Source organism: Tupaia chinensis, unplaced genomic scaffold, assembly GCF_000334495.1.
Source record: "Tupaia chinensis unplaced genomic scaffold, TupChi_1.0 Scaffold000094_1, whole genome shotgun sequence".
In the NCBI taxonomy this organism is placed as follows: domain Eukaryota; kingdom Metazoa; phylum Chordata; class Mammalia; order Scandentia; family Tupaiidae; genus Tupaia; species Tupaia belangeri.
The window spans coordinates 3,579,822-3,604,295 of record NW_006159556.1 but is presented as its reverse complement, the minus strand read 5'-3'; the positions used below and the strand labels follow the sequence as shown (position 1 = coordinate 3,604,295).

Sequence of the window (24,474 nt, the reverse complement as noted above, 5' to 3'; positions counted from 1 at the left end):
GATAATTTAGGCCTAATTAATAGCTCCAAATATAACTTCATTGTTCCCAACAAATTGGTTTCTAATTAGTTAAGACTATTATCTTCAGCTACACATAAAAAAATCCTAAAATTTGGAATAATTTTAAAATTATTTTCCTAATTGGAAGAAATTACAAATAATACTTAAATTTTGGTTAACCAAATTGAACTTAATTAGTTTGATGGGGTTCTGATTAAGAACAAGTGACTTATAGAACTAAGAAGAAAGATGGTAAACACAGTTTTGAAGTCATCTGAGAAGAGTCTTTTGATAAAAAATAACCTATTCCATAAGTATCTTTCAGACAAAATTCTTAGGGGGAACTTCTCTCAGTGACTGTACAGATTAGGCTCTACACAACAGTATTCTTCTGATTTTTTGAAAAAAATAAAGATAATTGTATTGTTATCTTCCATTTCAGATAGGGCATTATGTCAAACTCTTTCAAATATCATAAATTAAATAAAGTGGGTGACAGTTTCTTTTACTACCTTGCTTCAGATCTTGGAAAATTTATTATGGTATCTTCTATATTTTTTCCATCTAGCTTTTACTGTAATAGTTATCAAGAAAGAATTCAAAGACAATTTTTTTTTCCTCTCATGAAACGTTTTCTACTATCAGTTTATGATCATAATATTTATCTCTCACTACACTGGACATCAAGATGCTTCATGGTTCTCCATTTGTCTATTTCACCTTTACATTACCTTTATTGATATTTAAGACAGGGTCTTGCTATGTCGCTATCCTTGTCCCATCCTCTGAAGTAGCTGGGACTCTATGCTTGTGCCCCCATGCCTGGCTCTTTTATATGATGTCTTACCATTCTTGCCCAGGCCAGCCTCGAGCTCGTAAGCCCCGTGCCTTGGCCTCTCAGGTTGGTGGGATTACAGGTGTAGCCCACCAGACCCAGCCTTTAGGTTGAGCCAGAATCGAAACTCGGCCCCCCAGGTGGTCACAACCTGTGTAGCACAGGATCTCAGCAGTGCACACCACCACAGCTGAGACTCGAGTCCCTCTATTTTGAGGAAATGAGATGTGTAGAAATGTTTGCAGTGTCTCACTCTTCCCCACATGTACAATTGCATGAAGGCAAGCATTAGTAGGATTAAGCAGTATATAATCATCCACATTTTAAACTGAATTTTCTTTTTTTAAAAAAAAGATTGTTGCTATTGGTGCATGTGCTCACTGGGGAGATAGAGACAGAGAGACAGGGAGAAATTCCCCCTCCCCAGGGAGATGGCCATGTGGCAATCCCTTCTCCTCCATTCTCCTCTCGTGACTTTGGGCACACACGCACACACCCAAAATGACTTTTAAGCCACTGGGTCCAGGACTCAAACTGCAGCCAACTACGTGGGAGTCCAGCAACATAACTGTTATGCCATCTGCTGGTCCCAAAACTTAATTTCATTAAAAAGCACTTGAATCATTTTTTTCCCTTTTGGTTATACTTATATAATAATAGAAGGCACTTATGAGCAACTGAATGTCTCATGAATTTTTACACCTGAGTATTTGTTTCGCTTAAGAAAGACTTTCCCTAACCACGGTCACACTATTTTATTTTATTTTATTTTATTTTATTTTATTTTATTTTATTTTTTAAGTAGTAGAGTCTAGGAAGCACAACTGTAACTTGATATAAAGTGTGAGACATGGGTTGATCTTTCACATTTGATTGTTTAAATAACTGGAAATAAACTTGAATACGTGTTTGGATTTTTAGGGACTCTTTATTAGGCTATTAAGATATTGAAAATAATCCACATTAATCACAAAACAGCAATATTCCATTTTCTTGACATGCACATGATATAGAAAATAGGAACACATTATTTTTTCAAGCTGCATAATTAGTAAATATCTCGTAAGTTGGCATACAGTGAAGTTACTATGAGTTAAACTTTGTTCACAGTGTATAATGTTTTGCATATACTGACATTACTTAATTTAAGTTTTCTCCAAAGTTAATGCTAAATTCCTGGTGCATATATTGTATCTAGCAACTACTCTCATTGTTTTCTTACACATGCAAACATTTTGCTACATATAAATCTAAAAGTATCACAGCAGCTTGTGTTTCAGAAGTGGTTAGGACAGAATAGGATGCTGGAAAGATTGAGTTTTTTCGAATCAATTCAAAACAGGAGATTTTCATCTATGTCTTCTGTAAAAAACAAAAACAACACAAAAACACTCTTAGAAAGTAGCCATTGCAGTAGCATCAACAATGTTAGAACAGGGGGATTAGAGAAACTAATAAAGTAGTACAATAATTCTCAGTTTTGGTAGGCATCAACATCATCCATGCACTTTTAAAAATAGGCCTTACCCCTGGCCTCCGGAATCAGAATGCTTAGGGGTAGAGGTAGCCCCCATAGCCTGGTGGTTGAAGGAGCAGATCTCACATGGCTGGCTGCATGACTCATGTCCCTGCCCCAGTGGCTTGGCAGACACGCCAGGCATGTGTGTTTGCATTCCCCAAATCCTGACAGAAGGGATTGTGGTATAACTATGCCCCATTGAGGAGCGTATTTTCCTACTCTGTCTGGAGCATATTCCCTCTGACAATTAAAAAATAAAAATGCCTAGCAGTGGGCCAACAGCTATATAGAAAACTGCAGATAAAGTTCTGATGCAGAAGAACTGATAGAAGAAAAACACTTTAAGATGAGGCCTAACCTTTTAAGAAGTAAGAGTAAGTATACTAATTTATAAGGGGAGCTAAAATATAATAGAAATAAATAGAAGTACAGGACGAATTGAATCACATTTGCAAACAAGGAACTTGTAAAAGCACTGGTTGGCACACTTGGGGAATGAAACAACATCCCCTAGTGGATATAAGACCACTCATTTTATTTTTTAGAGAGAGAATTTTGCTATAGGTGGTGTACGCTCACCAGAGACACACAGACAGAAAGTGAGAAATTGCCCCCCAGGGGGGCAATTCCTTCTCCTCCATTCTCCTCTCAGGATTTTGGGCATGGGACCAGCAGTTAGCATAATGGCTATGTCGCTGGACTCCCATGTAGTCAACCGCGTTCGCGTCCCGGACCTGGTGGCTTAAAACTCACGCCGGGTGTGTGTGCATGCGTGCCCAAGATCCTGAGAGGAGAAAGGAGGAGAGGGAATTGCGGCATGGCCATCCCCCCTAGGGGGTGATTTCTCACTTTCTGTCTGTCTGGCGAGCGCATGCACCCTATAGCAAAAACCTCTCCAAATAAAAAAAAAAAAAAAAGAATTTTGGGCACTCATGCATGCATGCCTGGTGTGAATTTCAAGCTGTTGGGTCCAGGACTTAAACTGTGGTCAAGTGGGAATCTAGCGACATAAATGTTATGCCATCCGCTGGTCCCATAAGACCACTTTTTACTAATATAAATTGGCCTGTCCTGACCTGATAATATAATTGTTAAACAGATATTTAAGGCTGATTAATTTGAAACATCCTAAACTACTATCCTGTCTGGAGCACAAGGTCATTTTCATGCCCAATATAAGTCTTCCTCTAGCACAGAGAGTGGAAAAGATTATGATTTTGATATTTTATTCTCATTTAAAGGTCCCTCCCCCCTTTAGAGTGCATGTACTCACCAGAGAGAGAGAGGGAGAGAGACAGAGGGAGACAGACTGAGGTGAAGTGAGAGAGCGCCCCCCTCCTCCAACTGAGGGAAGGCCACACTACAATCCCTTTCTTCCATTCTTCTCTTGGGATTTTAGGCATGTACACACATATGCCCAACATGTTTTTCAAGCTGACTTGCATCTGGGACTTGAACCACAGAGTTGGCCATGAGGGATCCAGTGCTTTAATCACTGTGCCACCTGCTGGCCTGGTATATTTCTTCATTTGTAAAATGGAGATACAAATTTTGCTATTTACAAATGTACTTATATTTGCACACATAATTATTTTCCTTTTGTTCAGGTGAGAGATCGCCTTCCTGTTGACCTTAAAGCTAATTCTTCTACCTGTGTTCATGATTTTTTTCTACCCTTCTTACGATTCTTCTATTTTCTTCTTCCTTGTATTTTCAGCCTTTCCTTTTTGATTGGTTCTTTCTCATTAGCATTTAAAATGCTGTATATCTAACCTCTAGAACAGGGCCTGACTCTATGTAGACCATTAGTAAAGATTTGTAGGCAAAGGAATGAATGAATGAATGAATGAATGAATGGAGTGATCAAGCCTCTGCTATTCTCAAACATGCTCCCCTCAGCTCTGTATCCTCTAGCTCTTTTCTTCCTTTAAACATTCTTTTATCACCTTTAATCATCTCCCATTCTTTCTCAGCCTATAGAATCAGGCTCTCATCCCTACTTTTCTGTCTAAACTCTAAACTTTTTAATTTTTTTAATTAAAAGAATTTTTGCCTCAGGGTGCACATGCTTGCCAGAGAGAGACAGAGAGAAAGTGAGAAATCACCCCACAAGGGGTGGCCATGTTGCAATGCCTTCTGCTCCATCCTCCTCCTGGGATCTGGGACACACACGCACATGCGTCTGGCATGAGTTTCAAGCCACCAGGTCTGGGACTTGAACTGTGGCTGGCCCTGGTAGTCCAGATCCTTAACCACTATACCACCTGCTGGGCCCTCCATCTAAACTCTGACCAAGTTCCCAGGGTATGTTTATTTCTACGTCTGACGAACATTCACAGTCTTACCCTCCCGACATTGTTGCAGCATTTAGCACTGTCATTCTCGTCCTCTTTGAAAGACCTCCTTCGTCAAGACTCTGTCCTGTTTTATTCCTCCCTTCATTTCAGGAGAGCCCTTTCATTCTCCTTCGTGAGCTCCTTCCTCCTCTGCCTATTACCTAGATGTTGTTATTCCTAAGTGTTCAACACTAGACCCTTTTTCATGTAATTCAATACCTGTTTCTGGGGGGGGGATTAATTCCTTTCCCTGTTGTCAGTTACTCTCTGTATGCTCATAGTCTCAAATATGCATGTCAGTTTTAAAACTCTGTTTTGAAATGCAGACCCATCTATTCAACTACAGTGGTATACTGTCTCCCGAGTACTTTAAAATACAGTGTGTCGGGGTCCAGCAGATGGTATAATAGTTATGTCACTGGATTCTGTAGTCGACCGTAGTTCGAGTTCTGGACCTGGCAGCTTAAAACTCATGCTGGATGCATGTGCGTGTGTGTGCCCAAGATCCTGAGAGGAGAATGGAGAAGAAGGGATTGTGGCATGGCCATCCACCCTAGGGGGTGATTTTTTGCTTTCTGTGTCTCTGTCTCTTTCTGGGGAGTGCATGCGCCCTATAGCAAAAATTTCTCTCTTAAAAAATAAAAATAAATAAATAAAAAGAAAAAGAACAGAAGAGAAAAAAAGCCAGAGTGTATCCAGAATGGATTTGCCATTTCCCCCAGATCTGCTTGCTATACGTTTTCTAAGTGAAGGGTATCTTTCTACTACCTGGCTGGAGGCAGGGCTAGACTTTGTCCTTACTTCTCCTTCCCCCTCTCACCTCTCTGCTCCCTGCCCTGACATATTTCCTGCCATTGTCTTCTTATTTCTACATGCTATGTATTTTTAGCACACTTATATTTTAAAATATATCTTGAATATATTTACTTCTCTTTTCCCCACTGTCACTCCCCTAGTTCAAGTTCTCATTAACTCTTGCCTGGATTTACCAGAACATTCTCTCAGCTGCTCTCTAGCCTCTCCACAATGTAACCAGAGGAATTGTTCTTAAATACAAACACAGAGAAATCACTCCTTTGTTTCCAACACCCCAGAATCCCCTGTACTGCTGTGATGAGGTCATTGAGTGGCTTACTGGGACCTGTATGAGCTGTCTCTTTTTCCCTTAGTTTTATTTGGAAGTTTTTCTTAGGATTATCGGTGACTGAGGCCACAGGTGGCATGGTGGTTAAGGCGCTAGACTCCCACAAGGCTGACTGCAGTTCAAGTCCTGGACCTGGGGGCTTGCTTTCTCATTTTCTCTCTGGTGAGTGTGCATGCCCTATACCAAATTTGAAAATAATAATAATAAATAAATAAAATTAAATAAATCTAAAACAAGAATTATCAGTGACTATGTCAACACATGGTACATCATGTACATTCTGTTGGTGAAGACTCTTCTTTTTTCTTTTCCCCCAAGAGATTTCTGCAATAGGGCATATGCACTTGCTGGAGAGACAGAGAGAGAGAAAGCAAGGCTGGAGAGACAGAGAGAGAGAAAGCAAGAAATCACCCCTCTAGTGTGGCTGTCCACACAACAATCCCTTCTTCTCCATTCTCCTCTCAGGATTTTGGGCACACACTCACACATGTTGGCATGAGTTTCAAGCTGCCAGGTCTGGGATTTGAACCATGGTTGGCCATGTTAGGAGTCTACTGCCTTAACCACTATGCCATCTGCTGTCCCTGACTCCTCCTTCTCTTAACAGAAACCCGTTTTTACAGGTAAATGAAGTGAGACTTAAGAGAATAAGTGATATGCCCTAAGTCACATGGCTAGTTAATGACAGAGCTGATTTTTTTTTTAATTGCCTGTGGCTGTGTGTGCTCCTGTCAGAGAGAGAGAGAGAGAGAGAGAGAGAGAGAGAGAGAGAGACAGAACACTTCCCAATGGGGCATGGTCATGCTGCAATTCCGTTCCTCCACTACTTTATCCTGTCAGGATTTTGGACAGCAGGTACACACTCTCAATGTGTTTTTCAAGCTGCCTGGGCCAGGATTCGAACTGAGTTCAGCAATGTAAGATCCGCTTTCTATGCACAACACTTAACCACTGCACTATGAAGCTGGCCTGAGCTGGAAAACTCGAGCACATCTAGTTCAGATCTGGGCATTAAGATATAGGAAAACATTGGCTAAAATTGATCTTCTGTGGCTCTCTCAGCACTGAAGGAGGGAAGGGTAGACTTACAAATAAAGTTTTTTTTCTTTTCCTAGCTAAGTCCCAAAACAATAACTTGTTTACTTGTTCTGGCTGAATATTTAGTGTCTGCCTACTGGTTTATGATGTGATAATTCCTTCCCCTCTTCAAAATAACGTAATGATGACCAAACCACAGTGCACAAACAAGATCATTAGTAGATCTGCAAGTCACTGGGCTTTGAGCTCTTCCTGCTCCTCCCGGACAAGCGGCCAGCAGAGCGCCTGGGTGAGTGTACTGTTACAGAGAGGCCAGAAGTCTGGCAAAGGGACAGTGAAGAGCAACTGGTTTCTTTAAGTAATGCCTTTTTAATCAATCCTTTCATGTCACGTGTGCTATAAAAGGGCATATATTTATGTAAGTGAAAGGTCAGTACTTTTATAGCAATGGTAACAGGATTTAAGTAGAATGTGATCTCCAGTCTCCAAGATGGCCCCAATGGCCCTCTGTCTCCTGTGGCCCCTCCCACAAGCCGCAGGATTGGTCAATGCAACCAGCTTAATAAGGCAGAAGTACTGGCATGCCACTTATGTTTTACAGAGACTTTTGCACCGTAGGGCATGTGCACTTGCTGGAGAGAAAGAGCCAGAGAAACAGAAAGCAAGAAATCACCACCCACTCCCCTCCAAGGATGGCCGTGCTGCAATCCCTTCTCCTCCCCTCTCCTCCCAGGATTTTGGGCATTTATGTACACATGCCTGGCATGTTTCAAGCCACCAGGTCTGGGACTTGAACTGCGGTGGGCCATGTGGGAGCTGATCCTACATGTATGCCAGAAACATATGTATAAAACTTTAGAGATTTAATACTTACCATTAGTTCACATTTGGTGAGCAGTTATTTTTTCTAATTTATTGATTTTAGTGGCCAAATAAAAGTTGGACATATTTACGATGTCCAGTATGATGCTTACGAGATGTACACATTGTGGAATGGCTAAACTGAGGTAATTAACATGCTTGCCTTACATCCTTGGCATTATTTGTGGTGATGAGCAGTTTTGAATACTTATTTTTTTAAAATTATTTAATTCTGTTTATTATTATTATTTAAAGAAATTTTTGAGAGATTTTTGCTATAGGATATGTTCACTTGCTGGGAGATTTTTGCTATAGGGCATATGCACTTGCTGGAGAGACAGAAAGCAAGAAATCACCCCCAGGGGGCTGGTCACACCACAGTCCCTTCTCTATTCTCCCCTTGTGATCTTGGGCATGCACACACACGCACTCAGCATGAGTTTTAAGCTGCACAGTATGGAACTCCAACCATAGGCAACTATGTGGGATGCAACTATAGGCAGCGATGTAACCATTATGTCATCCTGGCCCCAGTAACAGATTCTAAGATGTCTTCTGACATTTTCCATGGTCAGAAGCAGATTTGCTGTTTAACTCTTCACGTATGATTTCAAAGTGTTCGACCCGATACTCAGGCTAAGGAAACTCAGGCTAAGGAAGGATATAACTAACGAAGGGGATAAAGCCTTCTGAGATCTGGCACAGCTCTCTGACATCAGAGAGCTGAGGCTTAGCCCATCAACTCTTGAGGCTTAGCTCACTGCCAAGACCACAGTGCATATTCACACTCTCTACCCTTCAACAACAGTGTCATAAAAGCATGGAATGACCTTGCAATGATGGCATGTGCACCAAGGGAGTCTCATTTGGAATACTGACACCTTTTGTCCCAAGTTTCAATGGCAACATGCAGTAGGACCTGTCAGCAAGGCCCACAGGGCCTAGGCTTATCTATGGAAGGGAACACCCCTCTCTCTTGCTTGATGATGAATTTACCTTCTTTAATTCCGAAGCAGTGACCCCACTCCTTCAAGGTGATGTGCTTGTCCTTGTTGGGGTCACACTCCTCAAAGAAGCGGGTTATGCAGTGCTCCAAGGGCACCAGAGACGCTCGCAGAGGAGCCAGCTCAGAATGCGTCAAGACTCTGCAAGGAAACATGGCATCCTGTCAACTGAGCAGTTTATGACGAAGGTTTAACTCCTAGGATCACTAAGGACAGTTTCTTTCACCAGGTTTCTGTGTGTGTCCAGTAAATAGTAAGACACTGCTAAAAAGCTGCAAGTGAAACTATTTGTGGATGAGGTCAATAGCTTTGGGGATGTTGATCCACCAGGTTTCTCACCTCACTGGGAACCGTCCTCCCTCCACCTACAATCTATGGGGGTGCACTCAGTTATCGTGCTTGCACAGCCTGGCCCTTTCCTCACTGTTCTACCTGGTTGTTTCAGATGTAGCCACTTGGCCCAAATTGGGCCAATCATATTATCTTGAGAATTTAGAATCAAGAATGAGAAAATGGAAGGAGTCTCTGTGGGGACTGGACCCTAAACGGTAAACTTGGGAGCTGTGGTGTAACCACATTCTGGGTCATTGTGTGTTCAGACTCCAAACCATGTTTCTTTGGTACTTCAGTGTTCTAAACTGGAACATGGAAATTTCTTAATTCTGTTTAGGTTTCTCTTTTGCATAACTATGTAGGCAATCTATCAGAGAGATGACCTAGTAATAGGGAAGTAAGACTTTTTACCTGTCCATAGGGTGTTGGTCGAGTTCACTAAATTGCCAGTGCACAGGATACACATACATGTGGTAGTTTTTCTTAAAGTCCCTCAGGAGAAGGTCAATGGGATGGTCCCCAGCCAAGAGTCTCTTTTCATCCAGGTAGATTTTTTTGACCTGGGTAAGGAAGGAAGAAGATGATCAGAGATCAGACAAGCTAACTGTCACTTGCTAATTTTATTTGAAGAGCAGCAGTAATGTGACAAAGGAAAGCAAGCCAGGACACCGTGTGCAGCCAATTATGCCTCCTAACCAATACAAGCCTTTCCTATGTCTCCATGGAAATAAGGCTGATGTAAAAAATGTACGGTTTCCATATGAAATTGAAAGCTGTTTTGATCTTTAACCACGTAATGTTCACCAGTTTCCTTAAAACAGTGAGAAGGTTTTAATAAAAAGGCCTGAGCTGACTTAGGCAATATTTTTGATTAGTGAAAAATCCTATGACCATGCATTAAGACAGTGGGTGGAAATTATTCTCTTTTTTATATAATTATTTTACTTAAACTTATTTATTTATATTAATTTGACCAGAGAGGGACAGAGAGAGAGAGAAGGAAAGTGAGAAAGCAAGCTGCCAGATCCAGGACTCGAACCACAGTCGGCCATGAGGGAGTCCAGCACCCTTAACCTCCACTCCACCTGCCAGCCCCTTGCTCCTCCCTTGTAACAGCCATTCGTCCACCTCAGCAGGCACAATCTGAAAGGCACCCCAGGGTACCGAAGGTTCACTGTCAGTCACGACCCGCCCCACGACAGCCAAGTCCATCTGAAGTGCGTACCTGTCTAAGACCACCAGGTCTGTTGCAGTTTCAGCGTTACTCTTAAGAATTTTCTCTAGTTCTGCCAGTCCCAAGTGGAAATTATTCTTGAGTGATGAATGTGAAACTTTCAGCTTATGATGCTACCTATTATTTCATTGAGTAATGGGAAGTGATCAAACACAACTATCCATTTCCATGACCACATGTACCACCTTCACTCTTTGTTACTAGAGATGAACCTCCTGTACTTTTAATCTAGGCCTAACCCTCCCATCTGGTTGGGCCACCTACCCAAGAACAGCCTCTGGTAGTTGTGCCCATTCTCTGCTCTTCACTATTTTTCCTTCTTCACTGTCTTATTTCCAGAGGTCTGCAAACATCTTCTGCCATGTTTCACAGGTAGATGGGGATCTTGAACTTATTTTTATTTTCATTTTCTGCTAATTTGTATTTTTTTATATATATTTATTTATTTATTTACAGTTAATCAGTATATGTCTGCACAGCATATAAAATGCTTTTTCTGAGAATGAATAGTGTGTATATTAGTCCAGCCAAAGATATTACCATATAAATTATCATCACCAGATAACTTTTCATTTTTGTGCCTATTAAATGTTTTTTCGAGGGAACCAGCAGTTAGCGTAATGGCTATGTCGCTGGACTCCCACGTAGTCGACCGCGGTTCATGTCCCGGACCCGGTGGCTTAAAACTCACACCGAGTACGTGCCCAAGATCCTGAGAGGAGAATGGAGGAGAAGGGATTGCGCTGTGACCATCCCCCCTGGGGGTGATTTCTCACTTTCTGTCTCTATGTCTCTCTCTGTCTGGCAAGCGCACGTTTTTCGCCCCATAATCAAAAAAAAAAAAAAAAAAAAAGTTTTTCGAGAAGAAGACTCCTTCATGGCTCCTGAGAACTAGTGATTTCCCATGCTATACGGTTTTCTATTTTTTGCTTTTTTTTTTTAATTTTTTGGGGTGGTTGTTTTTGATTTTTTCCCTTCTTTTTCTCTCTGTTTCTTTATTGTTGTTTTTTTCTCTCTCTCTCTTTCCTTTTCTTTTTCTTTTATCTCATCATTCTGCTCCTCAATCCCCATTCATTGTGTTTCTAGACGGATCTAAGGGGACCATAGCCAAACACCCAAATACTATCAGGGTTAACACATTCCTCAATATCCACTGAATCTGCTACACAAAGGGATAAAAATGGAATGGCAAAGAGATTCCAGACCACCTCCTTCTGCACACTCCTATACGCTCAGATTTAACTTCAAGAATTAGAAAGAAACACACCATCCATGAAATGACTAGAAATCACTGCAGGGCCACAAGAAATATGGGAAAGCAAGAAAATACCTCTCCTCCAAGGGAATTGAATAACTCCTCTTCATCCACAGACAGTTCAATGGAAATCATGGAAGTGTCTGATAAAGACTTTAGAATATTCATAATGACCAAGCTAACAGAGATGGAAGAGAAGAGAGATAATAAACTGCAGAAGAGGCAGCAGAAAGGAGCTGATGAGTTCCAGAAGGTGAGGAAATTCTTTCAAGATCTAAAAGAAGAATTACACACTTTAAAAAAGAATCAAATGGACCTGTTAGAGATGAAGGCTATAATACAGAAAGTGACAGTTCAATGGAAATCATGGAAGTGTCTGATAAAGACTTTAGAATATTCATAATGACCAAGCTAACAGAGATGGAAGAGAAGAGAGACCATGAACTGTAGAAGAGGCAGGAGAAAGGAGCTGACAAGTTCCAGGAGGTGTGGAAATTCTTGCAAGATCTAAAAGAGGGATTGCACACTTTAACAAAGAATCAAATGGACCTGTTAGAGGAGAAGGCTATAATACAGGAAGTCAAAACCTCCCTTGAAAGTATTAAAAGCAGACTAGATCATACAGAAAATAGAATCTCAGATGTAGAAGAGACAATTGCTGACCTAGAAAAACCCACCACAAAGACTGAGAAGATTGCCCAAAAAATGAGAATAATATACGAGAAATACTAGATACCATCAAATGTCCAAACATCTGGATAACTGGTATCCCAGAAGGTGAAGAGACTCATAAGGGCATTGATAATCTACTCCATGAAATCCTGGAAGAAAACTTTCCAAACCTAGAGAGGCACTCAGAGATCCAGTCCCAAGAAATACAAGGACCCCAAATAGAATCAACCCAAGATTTTCTCCAAGACACATAATAGCCAGATTGACCCAAACCACAGACAAAGGCAAGATACTAAGAATGGCAAGAGAAAAATGGCAAGTTACTTACAAATGATATCCCTTTGGGCTAACAGCAGATCTCTCATTGGAAACAATGCAAGCGAGGAAAGAATGGGAAAATATATTCAAAGCGTTAAGGGAAAAGCAATTTCAACCATGAATACTGTACCTGGCAATATTATCCTTCATGTGGGAAGAAAAGACAAGAACATTCTCAGATAAACAAAACCTGAAAGAATTAACCAGCACCAGGCCAGATCTCCAAGAAGTTCTCAAGAGAGTGCTATACCAGAAAAATTAAATATAGACACATAGAAATAAGAGTTTGAAAACTAAGACAATGGCCAACTTAACATAGGGACAAGTCTGGAGTTGAATATTATATCCCGGAATTTAATCGGGAAGATCGAACCACAACAAAAGATAGCTTAAGTACATGAGACTAAATTGGTGAAATAGCATGTTATGACTTTTGACTAAAACATTGCTGATTTTGTTCTAGTCTTTGTTTTCTGGCTTTAAGAATTTTTGTCCTGTCTTGAGCTGTTGATAGGTTCATGTACCTACTATTTGAACAGAATACTAATCTGTTTCCTGGCTTTAAGTCTTAAGCAAAGTTCCTTAGCATTTCTTGATTTATTAAAGTTAAAACTGCTTTTCTTGAAATTACCAGCTGAACTTGCTATTGAAAGTAGTTAGATTATTTAAGAAACTGTGTGATCAATAAAATGCAGGGGGAAAAGGAATGGAAGACAACTGTAGACACCAGAGATAGTGTGAGAAGAGGATGGGAAAGGGCAGAAGGTCAGAAATAGGGGCAAATATATATATATATATTTTATATTATATATATATATATAGAAAATTATTGACAATAACATGCACAATTAAACCACTATACAGTATATTCTGGATGGGAAATCACATTTTGTGTGCTGTGATGATGCTTTGGAAATGAATGTAAATTAACTTTAAAAAAGGTTTCAGAAAGTAAATAAATAAATAATAAGTGGAAAAAAACCCCCAGAATTTCAGAATTGCCATTGCTTTAACTAAGGAAGTGAGTATGCACAGGAGGTGACAAAGATATTCCACCCTATATATATTTTTTTATTTTTAAGTTTTTGTCCAATAAATGTTTTTTAAAGAATTTAAAAAAATGTTTTTTCCCCCGAACTTATTTTTCCCCCTCCAGCTGCCACCTCATTTCTGTTCACTCCTTTACAGCAAAACTCCTTGGCCTTATTGTCAGTACTTGTTGCTTCCACATCTCTTCTGATAACTCTCGAACCCTGTCCACCCAGACTTCCCTCTCCCAGAGCCTCCTTGCCCCCAGGCAGTTCCTGTCAAGGTCAACCACTTGCGGACCACTCAGGGCCAGCTCTCAGTGCTCATCTCACAGCCTAGGACAGCGTTTGACAGTTAACGCCCCCTCCTCCTTTGTTCATCTTTCTTCACAGCACGTTTCATTGCACCTGGCATGTCCTACACAGACATTTGATTATAGTTGTATAAATACTTGTCTATAGACATTGACATATTTGCATATATGTGTATATATGCATACATATGTACAAGATACACAAACACATATGTGTGCTTATGGGTTTAGAGTTTGTCCCTTAGCCTCAAATGTAAGCTCATGAAGGGAGAGATTTTATTCTGTACTTATAAATTTTAATATATTAAAAATTGACATTGTTGAGTAGTAGGTTTCCCTTCTATCATACTTCTACATTTATCCTATGAGGGGGAAAATGTTTATATTTAAATAACATATTTGAGCTTGGTTATATAAAGGCTGAATTTGTTAACTTTGCTCAAATAGAGCTTGCTGTAGATGGGAGTTAAGGAGCCCTTGTTCAGGCCACTGCTCTCTGGGCAGGAATGGGGCAGTTGCTGGTGTCCTGAACCTTGTGGCATGAATGGTGATCACTTGCAGTTTGGTAATCCATGTGGACTAACCAGGCATGGGGAGGCACAGTGAGCTACTGCTCTGTGCAGAGGTGGGAAGCCCCTCCCCTCCCATACCTTTTCCTTCAGACCCTGTAGACGACCTTTGGTGGCTGACCCGTGGAAAACTTACTTTATTTCTCTGTTTCTCATTTAGATAGCCAGAGTGTTCGGGGTTAGGTTCATAAAGTTGCATGAGGATATTCTTGAGCCAGTCTCTCATCCGTAGAGGAAACTGAGTCACTTCAAAGTCCGTACAAACAGGAATAGCTGTTACAAGCAGAATACAGATTGTAAGCTTTGGGCCTTACTCCTGTCCACTGGCAAGTCCTTATAACAGGAAGTTAAGACATCTGGGACTGACAGAGCATCCTCACTGCCCTGTTATCACAACAATGGTTCGTAATTCTGGAAGTCCAGCACGATTGCCTGGGGCATTTAAAAAACGTGTCAAACTGCCACTTCCATCCAAATGAATTCTAATTTGGTTGGTCTGGGGTGGAGCTTGGGCATTGGGATGTTTTAAAAACTCCCAAAGTAATCTTGATGTGTAGCTAGGGCTGAGAAAGACTGCAGCAGAACCAGAGTGTTGAAATTTCGAGGGAGAGGGCACAGGAGCTGTTTATTAAAGGAAAACTGGAAAAAGTAGAGATTAGTTTACACGTTGGGAATAAATAATGCCGAATGTCTGGGACTTGAAGACAGAAGTCTCCTTCTCTGTCTTGCTACAAGTCCAATACAAGAGCTCTGTTTACCGCAGTTTCTCTGTGACTCAAGATGACGGGGACTCTACCATTTTTTGAGGCCACCATCTTAACTCAAGGCTTCAGAGTTTGTGGTGAGAAGGAAAAAGAGTAGGAGGCACCATACACCAGCTCTTAAATGCTTCTGCCCTGAACTCACACAGACAAGGTTTTGCTCACATTTCATTGGACAAAGCAGGTCATATGACTACACCTAACATGGGGTCTGGAGAGTGTAATCATTTTGTCTGGCCGGAAGTAGGAAACTGGAAGCATGAGTGAGGCCTGCTAAAGTGGAGAATCACTTAGCGTTAACAGGAGCCAAACACAATGGAGAATTTCCTGGGGAAGGAAGACAATTTTGAAAAGCTGGAAAAATATGTTGTCATAACACTTCTTGGCAAAGACTTAAGTTAAACTGGGAAGAGGGCAAATCATTTAGCAACATTCCAGTGATTCATCTTGATTATTAAGTGGATAACATTATCATGGTGGTTCGGAGCCCTGGCTACACATTACCATCCCCTAGGTTACTTTGAAAACAAATGACAAAACAATGCCAGGGTTCCAACCTAGTCGACCTGAATAAAAATCTCTTGGGCTTACAGCCTGGGAATTAGTCTTATTAATTTTTTTTTTAACTCTCCCTTGTTGATTTTAATGTGTAGCTTGGGTTCAGAACAACATCAGCATTTTCCTGTTTAGAGACACACAACTTTTGTCATGTACAAGTTCACTCAAGATGCTCAGATGCGATGGTTTGTAGGAATGATGGGTCTTACATTTGCAGGCTCCAAAATAATCCAGCTGCAGTTGGTGGCCCTTTTTGGTACCCTCCAGTCTGCACTTAGTAGCAAACAGATGGCAGGAACTGGCATAGGTCTGATTGTCAGTGCCACAAACCTAGGAAAGACAGCGAGAGAAAAGGCTGATAGAAGCAAACGCTCACTGAAAAAACACTCCTCTCTTTAAAGCTAGTAGGCTGTCAGCTACATGGTGCTATGCCAGACAGCAAGTAGGTGAAACCTTAACATTGTAACTCTCGAGACCAGCACACGGCGTAGTAGTTATGTCACTGGACTCCCATGTAGTTGACCATGGTTTGAGTCCTGGAACTAGAGTCCTGGTGTGTGTGTGTGCATGTCCAAAATCTTGAGAGGAGAATGGAGGAAAAGGGATTATGGCATGGCCATCCCCTTTGGGAGGTGATTTCTTGCTTTCTGTCTTTCTGTCTCTTTAGTGAGCACCTGCACACAATAGCAAAAACCTCTAAAAAAAAAAAAAAGAAAAAAAGAAAAAATTAACTCTCCCTTTTGGCATACACATAAAAAAAAAAAAAAAAAAAAAAAAAAAAGATTGGGCCAGCAGGTAGTGTAGTGGTTGAGATGCTGGACTCTCACATAGCCAGCCACGGTTCAAGTCCCAGACCTGGTGGCTTCGAACTCATGCCAGGCATGTGCGCCAAAATCCTGATAGGAAAATGGAGGAGAGGGGATTGCGGTGTGGCCATCCCTCTTGGGAGGTGATTTCTCGCTTTCTGTCTTTCTGCCTCTCTGGTGAGTTCATGAGCTCGAGGGCAAAAATCTCTAAAACCAAAACAAACAAACAAACAAGAAATCAATGGTGACAATGATTTAGCTCTAGCTAAGCCCTGTAGAATAAAACCTACGAATATTCCAAGTAGAAGATGAATTTTAAAATGAACTCTAAGCTCACGTGCCATTATTACCTTTGTCCAGCACAGTGTAAGTCTTTCATTTTGCTGGTATGTGTTCCATATGTGTTCAATATGATTTCAAATATAAACTCTAACTGTGACATCGTTTTTTTTTAAACAAAATATTTCAATTGCATGCCATTTTTAGTCAATTCACTAATCTTTTTGGTCTCCTGTAAAGACTATTTTGTAGAGAACTTACTTGATCAAGGAGTTTCGTCGGAGGACAGGTCACAGGGTCTTGGCAAACACAGTGAGGTCTTCCCTGTGGGTCCGCCTTACAGGTGTGTCCCCTTTTACACTGGAAGTTCATGCAAGAGTCTAACAGAAGCGTTCGGAAGGGAGACAAGGACAAAACTCAACTGAGTACATGAATGAAAATTCACCCACTTAGCTTCCTCTTCATTAATAAGGGAGAAAGTTTGAAACCTTTGGAAACTGAACATTTGAAAGTAGAAACACACTAGAAATCACTTCCATTGATTAAAATCCAGCTGGAACCTGGTGACATGAGACTATTTCACATGATGGTCTAGAAATCCTTTTGCAGCAGTTTGGACTAGAAATGCAAAAAATCTAAACAGCTCTCGGCCTGCTGGAGCTGGTTGTCGTCTCTAGTCTCTAACGCAATGTGGAGCAAGTTGGTCAGAGGTTAAATAAGCCATGAGAATTTTATTGTGTTAAAATTAAAAATATTTGTGATTGAGGTAGGAATTAGGCTCAAATATGTGATCTAAGCTCACTAGTAAGTTACGGATTTGAGGATAAATAAGGTAGAATTCATTCTTTTTAGAAGCAAAAAGGATTTAGGGGAAAAAGAACACTAGTGTTTGCACTGTTACCTCAACTGGACTTCCAATTGTGAACACATTCACTGGTCGTCGTGTATTAAATATGAACATAAAAATTATTTATGGGGGCATGTCCTTGGGGAAGAATGGGGAGGGGGAAAATTCTGTGCAGTGGTCACAAAGGAAGGAAGGGACAAGCTAAAGTGCCAGATTTCATCTTTTCCTTCATATGCAGCAGTTCCCCTTCATGCGGTTTCAACTTTCTGCTGTTTAAGTAACCCACGTTCAACTGTGGTCTGAAAATATGAGATGGAAAAGTCCAGAAAGGAACAACTCCTGTATTTTAAATAGCACGTTGTTCAGAGTAGCGTGATGACGTCTAGCAATGTCCCACTCCGTCCCACCTAGGGTGTGAATTTTGCCTTTGTCTGGAGTAGCCATGCTATATACACCACCTCCCCCTACCCCTCAGGCACTTAGTAGCTGCCTCAGCTCTCTGTTGAAAGAACCCCACGGTCTCTATGGGTTCAGTACTGTCCGCAGTTACAAGCACCCACTGTGGGGTTTGAACGTATGTCCTTTGGACGAAGTGGGACCCCAACAGTCACCAGCAGCTGGCATACTGCGTACTCACCAACACCGTGGAGCTGCGTGCTGCCTTCACTTGCAGTTTCTTCATTTGATGAACTTTCTGCTTTCTTGGCCTTTAAAACAAGAGCTGAAGTTAAAATCTGTTAAGGGGAGAGCCATTACCTAATTTATATACCTTCTTAGAATCTTTAGTTTTTCATGCCCTAGTCATTTCAGATTTCAAAGAGAAACCAACGATGAGAGCGGAGGTAGACAGAACCTTTGGGTAACAGACCTCATCTCTCTTCAGCCGGGTTCAGGAGATTACTCAGTCAGAGTTGGATTTTGGGAAGACACTAGAAACGTGGTTTTGTCTTGTGATGCTGTGGTTACGACAGGGGTATAGCCATGATCTCCATGAAGTTGTCGGTAAAGTTTTTCTACCGACATGAACCCCTACCTCAGAAGGGCAATAGAGTTCTTAGTAATGAGGTCACGATCGACCTTGCTCACCCAGAGCTGGACCAAGTCCTCCCATGTGTGGCTGCCAGGGTTGTGCATGAAAGTTCCAAAGGATTAAATGACCAAATAACAGTATGTTCCCCCTGGACCCCTACTTCACTTTCTAGATTATCATTGGTATGTGCTTAATAAAGGAGTATCTTTTTTTTAAAAAAAATTATTCTTATTATTTATTTATTTGCCATAGGGTGCATGTGCTCACTGGAGAGAGACAGAGAGAGAGGGAAAGTGAGAAACCACCCCTGTGTGTGTGTGTGTGTGGGGGGGGTATAGCCACACCATAATCCTTTCTCTTCCAATCTCCTCTTAAGATTTTGGGCATGTATGCACATGAGGAGAAAGGAAGAGAGGGAAAGGGAGAAACCCCCCCTGTGTGTGTGTGTGTGGGGGGGGGGTATAGCCACGCCATAATCCCTTCTCTTCCACTCTCCTCTTAAGATTTTGGGCATGTATGCACATGCGCCCAGCATTTTTTAAGACTCTAGGTCCAGGACTCAAACTATGGAGCTAACCATATGGGACCCATCACCTTAACTACCACGTCACCTGCTGATCCAATAAAGTAATATCTTAATCTTTCTAATAAATGCAGCAAAAAGGCTACATCTCTTGTTACGTCTGAGGCATTTTGTTTGACATTGGTGGTTCAACACGAATGTAACATGGCACCTGCTTTCCAGCACTGAGGCAGCAGCTGTCAGTGTCTCCACCCTTCAAATCTGTCAGACTTTATCATTTCTACTAGCCCCAGGGACTTTCAACTGTCAATATCTGCATTTGTATGCCTAGAAAACCATGGAAATCTATATCCCTGCTCAAAGGACAGACTGGAAATGCTGGAGAGTTAAACCCCCACTAAGAACTTTCAGCCAGGGAAATTTGGTAACTTTCTCAAATAGAATAATTCTGAAAAAGTCTGTGGACAATGGAATTAAAATATGAGTTTAATCTGATGAAAAAGACAAGATCAAACTCCATGCGTGGTTCTTTCATAGCACACATTTTCCACGCACTCTTTGAAGATCCCCAGTATTAGCTTCCTTTCTCTCTCTTGCTTCTCCACTCCTCCTTGTCCCCTGCGCTTGAATAAACAGCAAATCCACGGTTTGCTTCCAGGGGAACCAAGTAAAACAGGCGTTCTCAGCCCAATGAAGGAGATGGATAGAACAATAAGCAACTGTAATAGATCTTAATAATGTAGGATGGATACACCCAGGAGGCTGCAAGAGCACAGAGTGAGGTCATGGCTCTCACCGATCATATGCTAACTATTGGACAAGCAGCGTTGCAAATAGTCTCACCCCTTGGTAGTGCCCAGGGTCACTGGTATCCGCACTTTCACTCTCCTGTGCTTGTTCTCTTTGCTCCTCATCTTTGATGTGATAGTTAATGGACTGAGCTCTTTCACTCTCTAGAAAGTCCTGGCTTGGGATGACATCGTCATCACTTTCACTGTGCCTGGGGCTGTCATCACCCACATTGTCTTCGGTCCCATGATTTCTGGGCATGATGTTGCCATCATCAGTAGGTTCTGTGCGCAAAGTCTCAGAATCTGTCTTCTTATCCATCTCCTTGTGGCTGTTGGTAACTTCAAGGCTAGTTTTTTCCTCCTGGCTCTGCCCTTCAGCCTCTGGAATGTGCTTATGGATATCCGATGCATTTTCCTCTTCCATTTCTGCATCGACGGTATCCTCTTCTTGGTCTTGGCTACCGTGCCCAAACTCATCCTTCTGCATCTTACTCACTTGAGTTGGTTGATTGGACTCTTCCACAACATCATCAGGTTGGGTATCAGCTTCCTCTTGCTCCTTGGGCAATTCTTTTTCCATTTCTTGGTTCTCATCATTGGTACCAACTTCGACTGGCTCTTTTTCCTCCTCCTCTTCTCCATTGGGAATATTTGGGTCCTGCTGTTGGGTTCCTTGATCTCTTAAGTCTTGGCTATGTTCACTGCTCCTGTCTAACTGATGATGCGCGTGGTTTATCGGTTGTTCTTGGTTTTCCTCTCCCTTCGCAATGTTTTCTTGCTGGTTTGGATCCACCAAAGAACTAACGTCAGAAGCAAGGAAATCAGTATTCTCTGGGAGTTCTTCCTTTTCACGTGGACTCTTGTCCTCTCTTAGGTCCGAAGTACCTTCTGTGGGTGTGTATTCTAAGTTCACACTTAGGTCCCCATCACTATCCTTTTGCTCCTTCAATCCCTGCTCTTGGCTGTAACTCTTGTCCTGTTCTGCTAACTGCTCATGGTTTTCCTCTCCTGATGATAGCATGGAAGATATTTCAGCCTTAAAAGGAAAAAGATGATTTTGAAACAAATGATGTTGTACTTGTATTTACAACTCCTAAGCCAACATTTAATATTCATCATTCTTGTTCTGCACTCATTATCATGTAATCACATTTTTTGATGTTCTTCATACTTGATAACCACAGGTTTAATCTAAATTTGAATTTTGTAAAATGAAACAATTACACAGCACCTCAGCTCAAGGAGTGAAACTCATTAATCCTCAAATTCTAATGATTGGAGGAGGCTGGTGTGATCATCAAGTTTAAAAAAATGAAATTGAGGCCCATTCATGGGGCGTGCACTGGTAAAGTACTGTGTTCCACAGAATACAACCACACAGGAGACATGGGTTTGATTTCTTTTTTACCCTGTGAGCCAGGTGCATTGGGGTGTGCCTGTAACCTCAGTTACTTGGGAGGCTGAGGCAAGAGAGTCAGGAGTTAGAGGCTGGCTTGGGGAACGCAGGGAAACCCTGCCCAAAAGAGAACTGAGCATGGTGGTGAGTGCCTGCAGTCCCAGCTGAGAGGTTGCGATTGCGAGACCCTGACTTCAAAACAAAACAAAACAAAACAAAACAAAGAAACATTAACAACAACGACAAAGCAGAAAAAGAAAAAAAAATAATGAATTGGAGACAGAATAAGATACTCTTGTTGACTATACTTTAAAACTGAGGCCTTCGGAGTATTAAAAATTTCTATTAATATAGCAATGTGACTTTTACCTTATGGGTGGGCTGGTCTTCCATGGATAAGGCAGTTTCCTTTTCGTTTTCTGCATCTTCAACCCTTAAAATGGGGATTTCAGTATTGTCAGGTGTTCCCAGTGTTTCAGCAGTTGGGTTGGAATGGTCAGATAAGAACCGTGCATTTGTCTGAAAAAAATTAAAAACTGGTTTGTGTTATTCATGTCTAGAGGCTAATTTAAAAGATTCCTACTGGGGACAACAGGTGGCATAGTGGTCAAGACACTGCACTCCAGTGCGATCAACTGTGGTTGGAGTCCCGCAGCAGGCAGCTTGAGAATCGTGCCAGGTACATGTGCATGTGTGCCCAAAATCTTGAGAGGAGAATGGAGGAGAAGGGATTGTGGCATGGCCATCACCCCTCCCCCTCAGGGGCGATTTATCACTTTCTGTCTCTCTGGTGAGTATATGGGGCCCTATAGCAAAAATCTCTCTCTCTCAAAAAAAAAAAATATTGCTACTTATTCTTTTGTTGTCATCACTGCTCATAGCAATAGGCTTCATTTATAACGTTAATTAAAAGATCTTCTCTAGAATTTTGAAAAATACATGCAAATGCCCAAAATGTAATGTTCAGTAAAAGCTGAATCCCAATCATATGTAAGAGAAAACTATATATACAAAGAATGGGTGAAAATAGAGAAACAAAGATGTCAGTAATGATGATCTTGAATTTTGAAATTTTCTGTATTTTTCAAATTTTTATAAAGTATTCATTCTTAATAATTTGAGAAGTGTTGTTTAGCAGAAAGTTGAAAGCAGAAATAAAATTAACCATAAGATGTAATGTTGCATTTTTTTTTTTTTTTAAGGACTTTTGCCATAGGGTATGTGCATTCTCGGAGAAAGACAGAGACAGTGAGAGGGAAAGTGAGAAATGACCCAATGGAGCTGGGTCCATGCTGCAATACCTCTTCCTCCATTCTCCTCCTGGGATTTTGGGCATGTATGCACATGCACTTGGTGTGATTTTTAAACCGCTGGGTGCAGGACTGGAATCACTGTTGGCATGTGGGAGTCCAGCACCTTAACCACTATGCCACCTGCTGGCCCTGTGTTGTATGTTTTCTTAACATTTATGCACTCACTGATAATTAGCAGGAAAGATGGTAAATGTTTTATTCAATATTTACTTAGTTTCTTAATGCTATTAGCTGTAACACACATCAGGAAATATTTTAATGAAAAACAATATAGTCTAGAGTTACATCATTCAAACACTCTGAAACTGGGCACAGAGAGGCAGCTATCAGGTATTATTACAACTAGAGGGTGGCTCTGTCTGTCTCGCATGATTGGAGACACAACTGAAGAGCTGGGTGGTGACGCACGATGGGGAATTAGAACAGCTGGACTTGGAGGTAAGAGGCCTCTCTTCACGTCTTGACTCTGCTATTTACTTTCTATTTGTGGTTCAGCAATTTCTTTGTCTCTTGCTATGTCTCAAGGAGAAGCGAGCAGAGATATCAAGATAAAGTTAAGTGTATATGCTATTCTGTAATTTTTTTCTTTCATTTTTTTCCCTTAGGTTTTTGGCATAGGGTGTGTGCACTCACTGGAGAGAGATAGAGAGAGGGAAAGTGAGAAGTCCCCCTACCAAGGACATGGGCATGCCCCAATCCCTTCTCCTCCATTCACCTTGCAGGAGTTTGGGCATGCACACAGATGCACCTGGTGTGATTTTCAGTCTGCCAAGTCTGGGACTTGAACTGCAGTCAACCATGTAGGAATCCAGCACCTTAACCACCATGCCACTGCTGGCACCATATCTTATAATTTCTTTTTAATTGACAAAAGGCATATTTGCTTGCCAGAGATAGTGTGACTGAGGGAAGAAGCCATCTCTAGGAAGGGGTCCTGCTGTAATCCCTTCTCCTCTATTTCCCATCTTGTTGGGATTAGGGGCACACTCACACAGATTCCCAGTGTTTTTCACATGATCAGCCATGTGGTATCCAGTTCCCTTAACCATTAGGCCATGGGGTTAGCCCACTACTCTGTAAGTTTTAAGGAGTTATTTTCAAGTTAAAATGATTACTATTTAGTGCTATCACTTAGTAGTTATAATGTGAACTGTCCAATATCCGAGGCAGCCATTCACATGGATCTTTACTGTAGACACGCTGTCCATACCCAGATGGCAGACACGTCCAGGGGTCCGTATGAAGCTCAGATTCTATTTGGAGTGATTCATTTTACTACATTGGCAGGTCCTACAGCTCTGATTGTGTAACGTAAAGAAAGCCATGGATTGAAGGATTTATTTTAGATTTGGTGTATTCTTTAGATTCTTATCCCCATTTTAACCAAGAGGAGTAATAATATTTGGAAAGGATTTGAAGGAAGCTATACGGGAAGGGAAGAGGAGAAGGAGTGGTGGCCACGGTGGCGAGCTGCTGAACAGGGGAATCGAGGAAGGCAACAGAGGCGGGTATGTTAGGCTTTTCAGTGGAAAACTGCTGTCCCTCTCTGCTTCCTTCTTCTCTGCTCCCTCCCAACCCAACTCTCAAGAAGAAAGAAATGCACAAAGATCACTGCGGTTTTTTCCCCCAAAATTTTGCTAGGGGGCACGTGCATTAATGAGAGAAAGAGAGAGAGAGAGAGAAAGTGAGAAATCAGCCCCTGCGGGGAAT

The 24,474-nt window shown here is 41.4% G+C and overlaps 1 protein-coding gene across 1 annotated transcript in view; it reads right to left on the bottom strand.

Moving 5' to 3' along the window:
• Window positions 1-2,026: 2,026 nt before the first annotated feature.
• SPARCL1 (SPARC like 1) overlaps window positions 2,027-24,474 on the bottom strand; it is a 25,557-nt gene continuing 3,109 nt past the window's right edge. The window contains exons 2-10 of the mRNA XM_006143263.2: window positions 21,821-21,970; window positions 20,108-21,091; window positions 18,349-18,418; window positions 17,126-17,244; window positions 15,989-16,109; window positions 14,597-14,733; window positions 9,482-9,630; window positions 8,730-8,878; window positions 2,027-2,197 (exon numbers count right to left, since the gene is read on the bottom strand). Of these exons, the coding sequence (XP_006143325.1) occupies window positions 2,169-2,197; window positions 8,730-8,878; window positions 9,482-9,630; window positions 14,597-14,733; window positions 15,989-16,109; window positions 17,126-17,244; window positions 18,349-18,418; window positions 20,108-21,091; window positions 21,821-21,970 (1,908 nt within the window). The 3' untranslated portion in view covers window positions 2,027-2,168. The remainder of the gene's footprint in view (window positions 2,198-8,729; window positions 8,879-9,481; window positions 9,631-14,596; window positions 14,734-15,988; window positions 16,110-17,125; window positions 17,245-18,348; window positions 18,419-20,107; window positions 21,092-21,820; window positions 21,971-24,474) is intronic.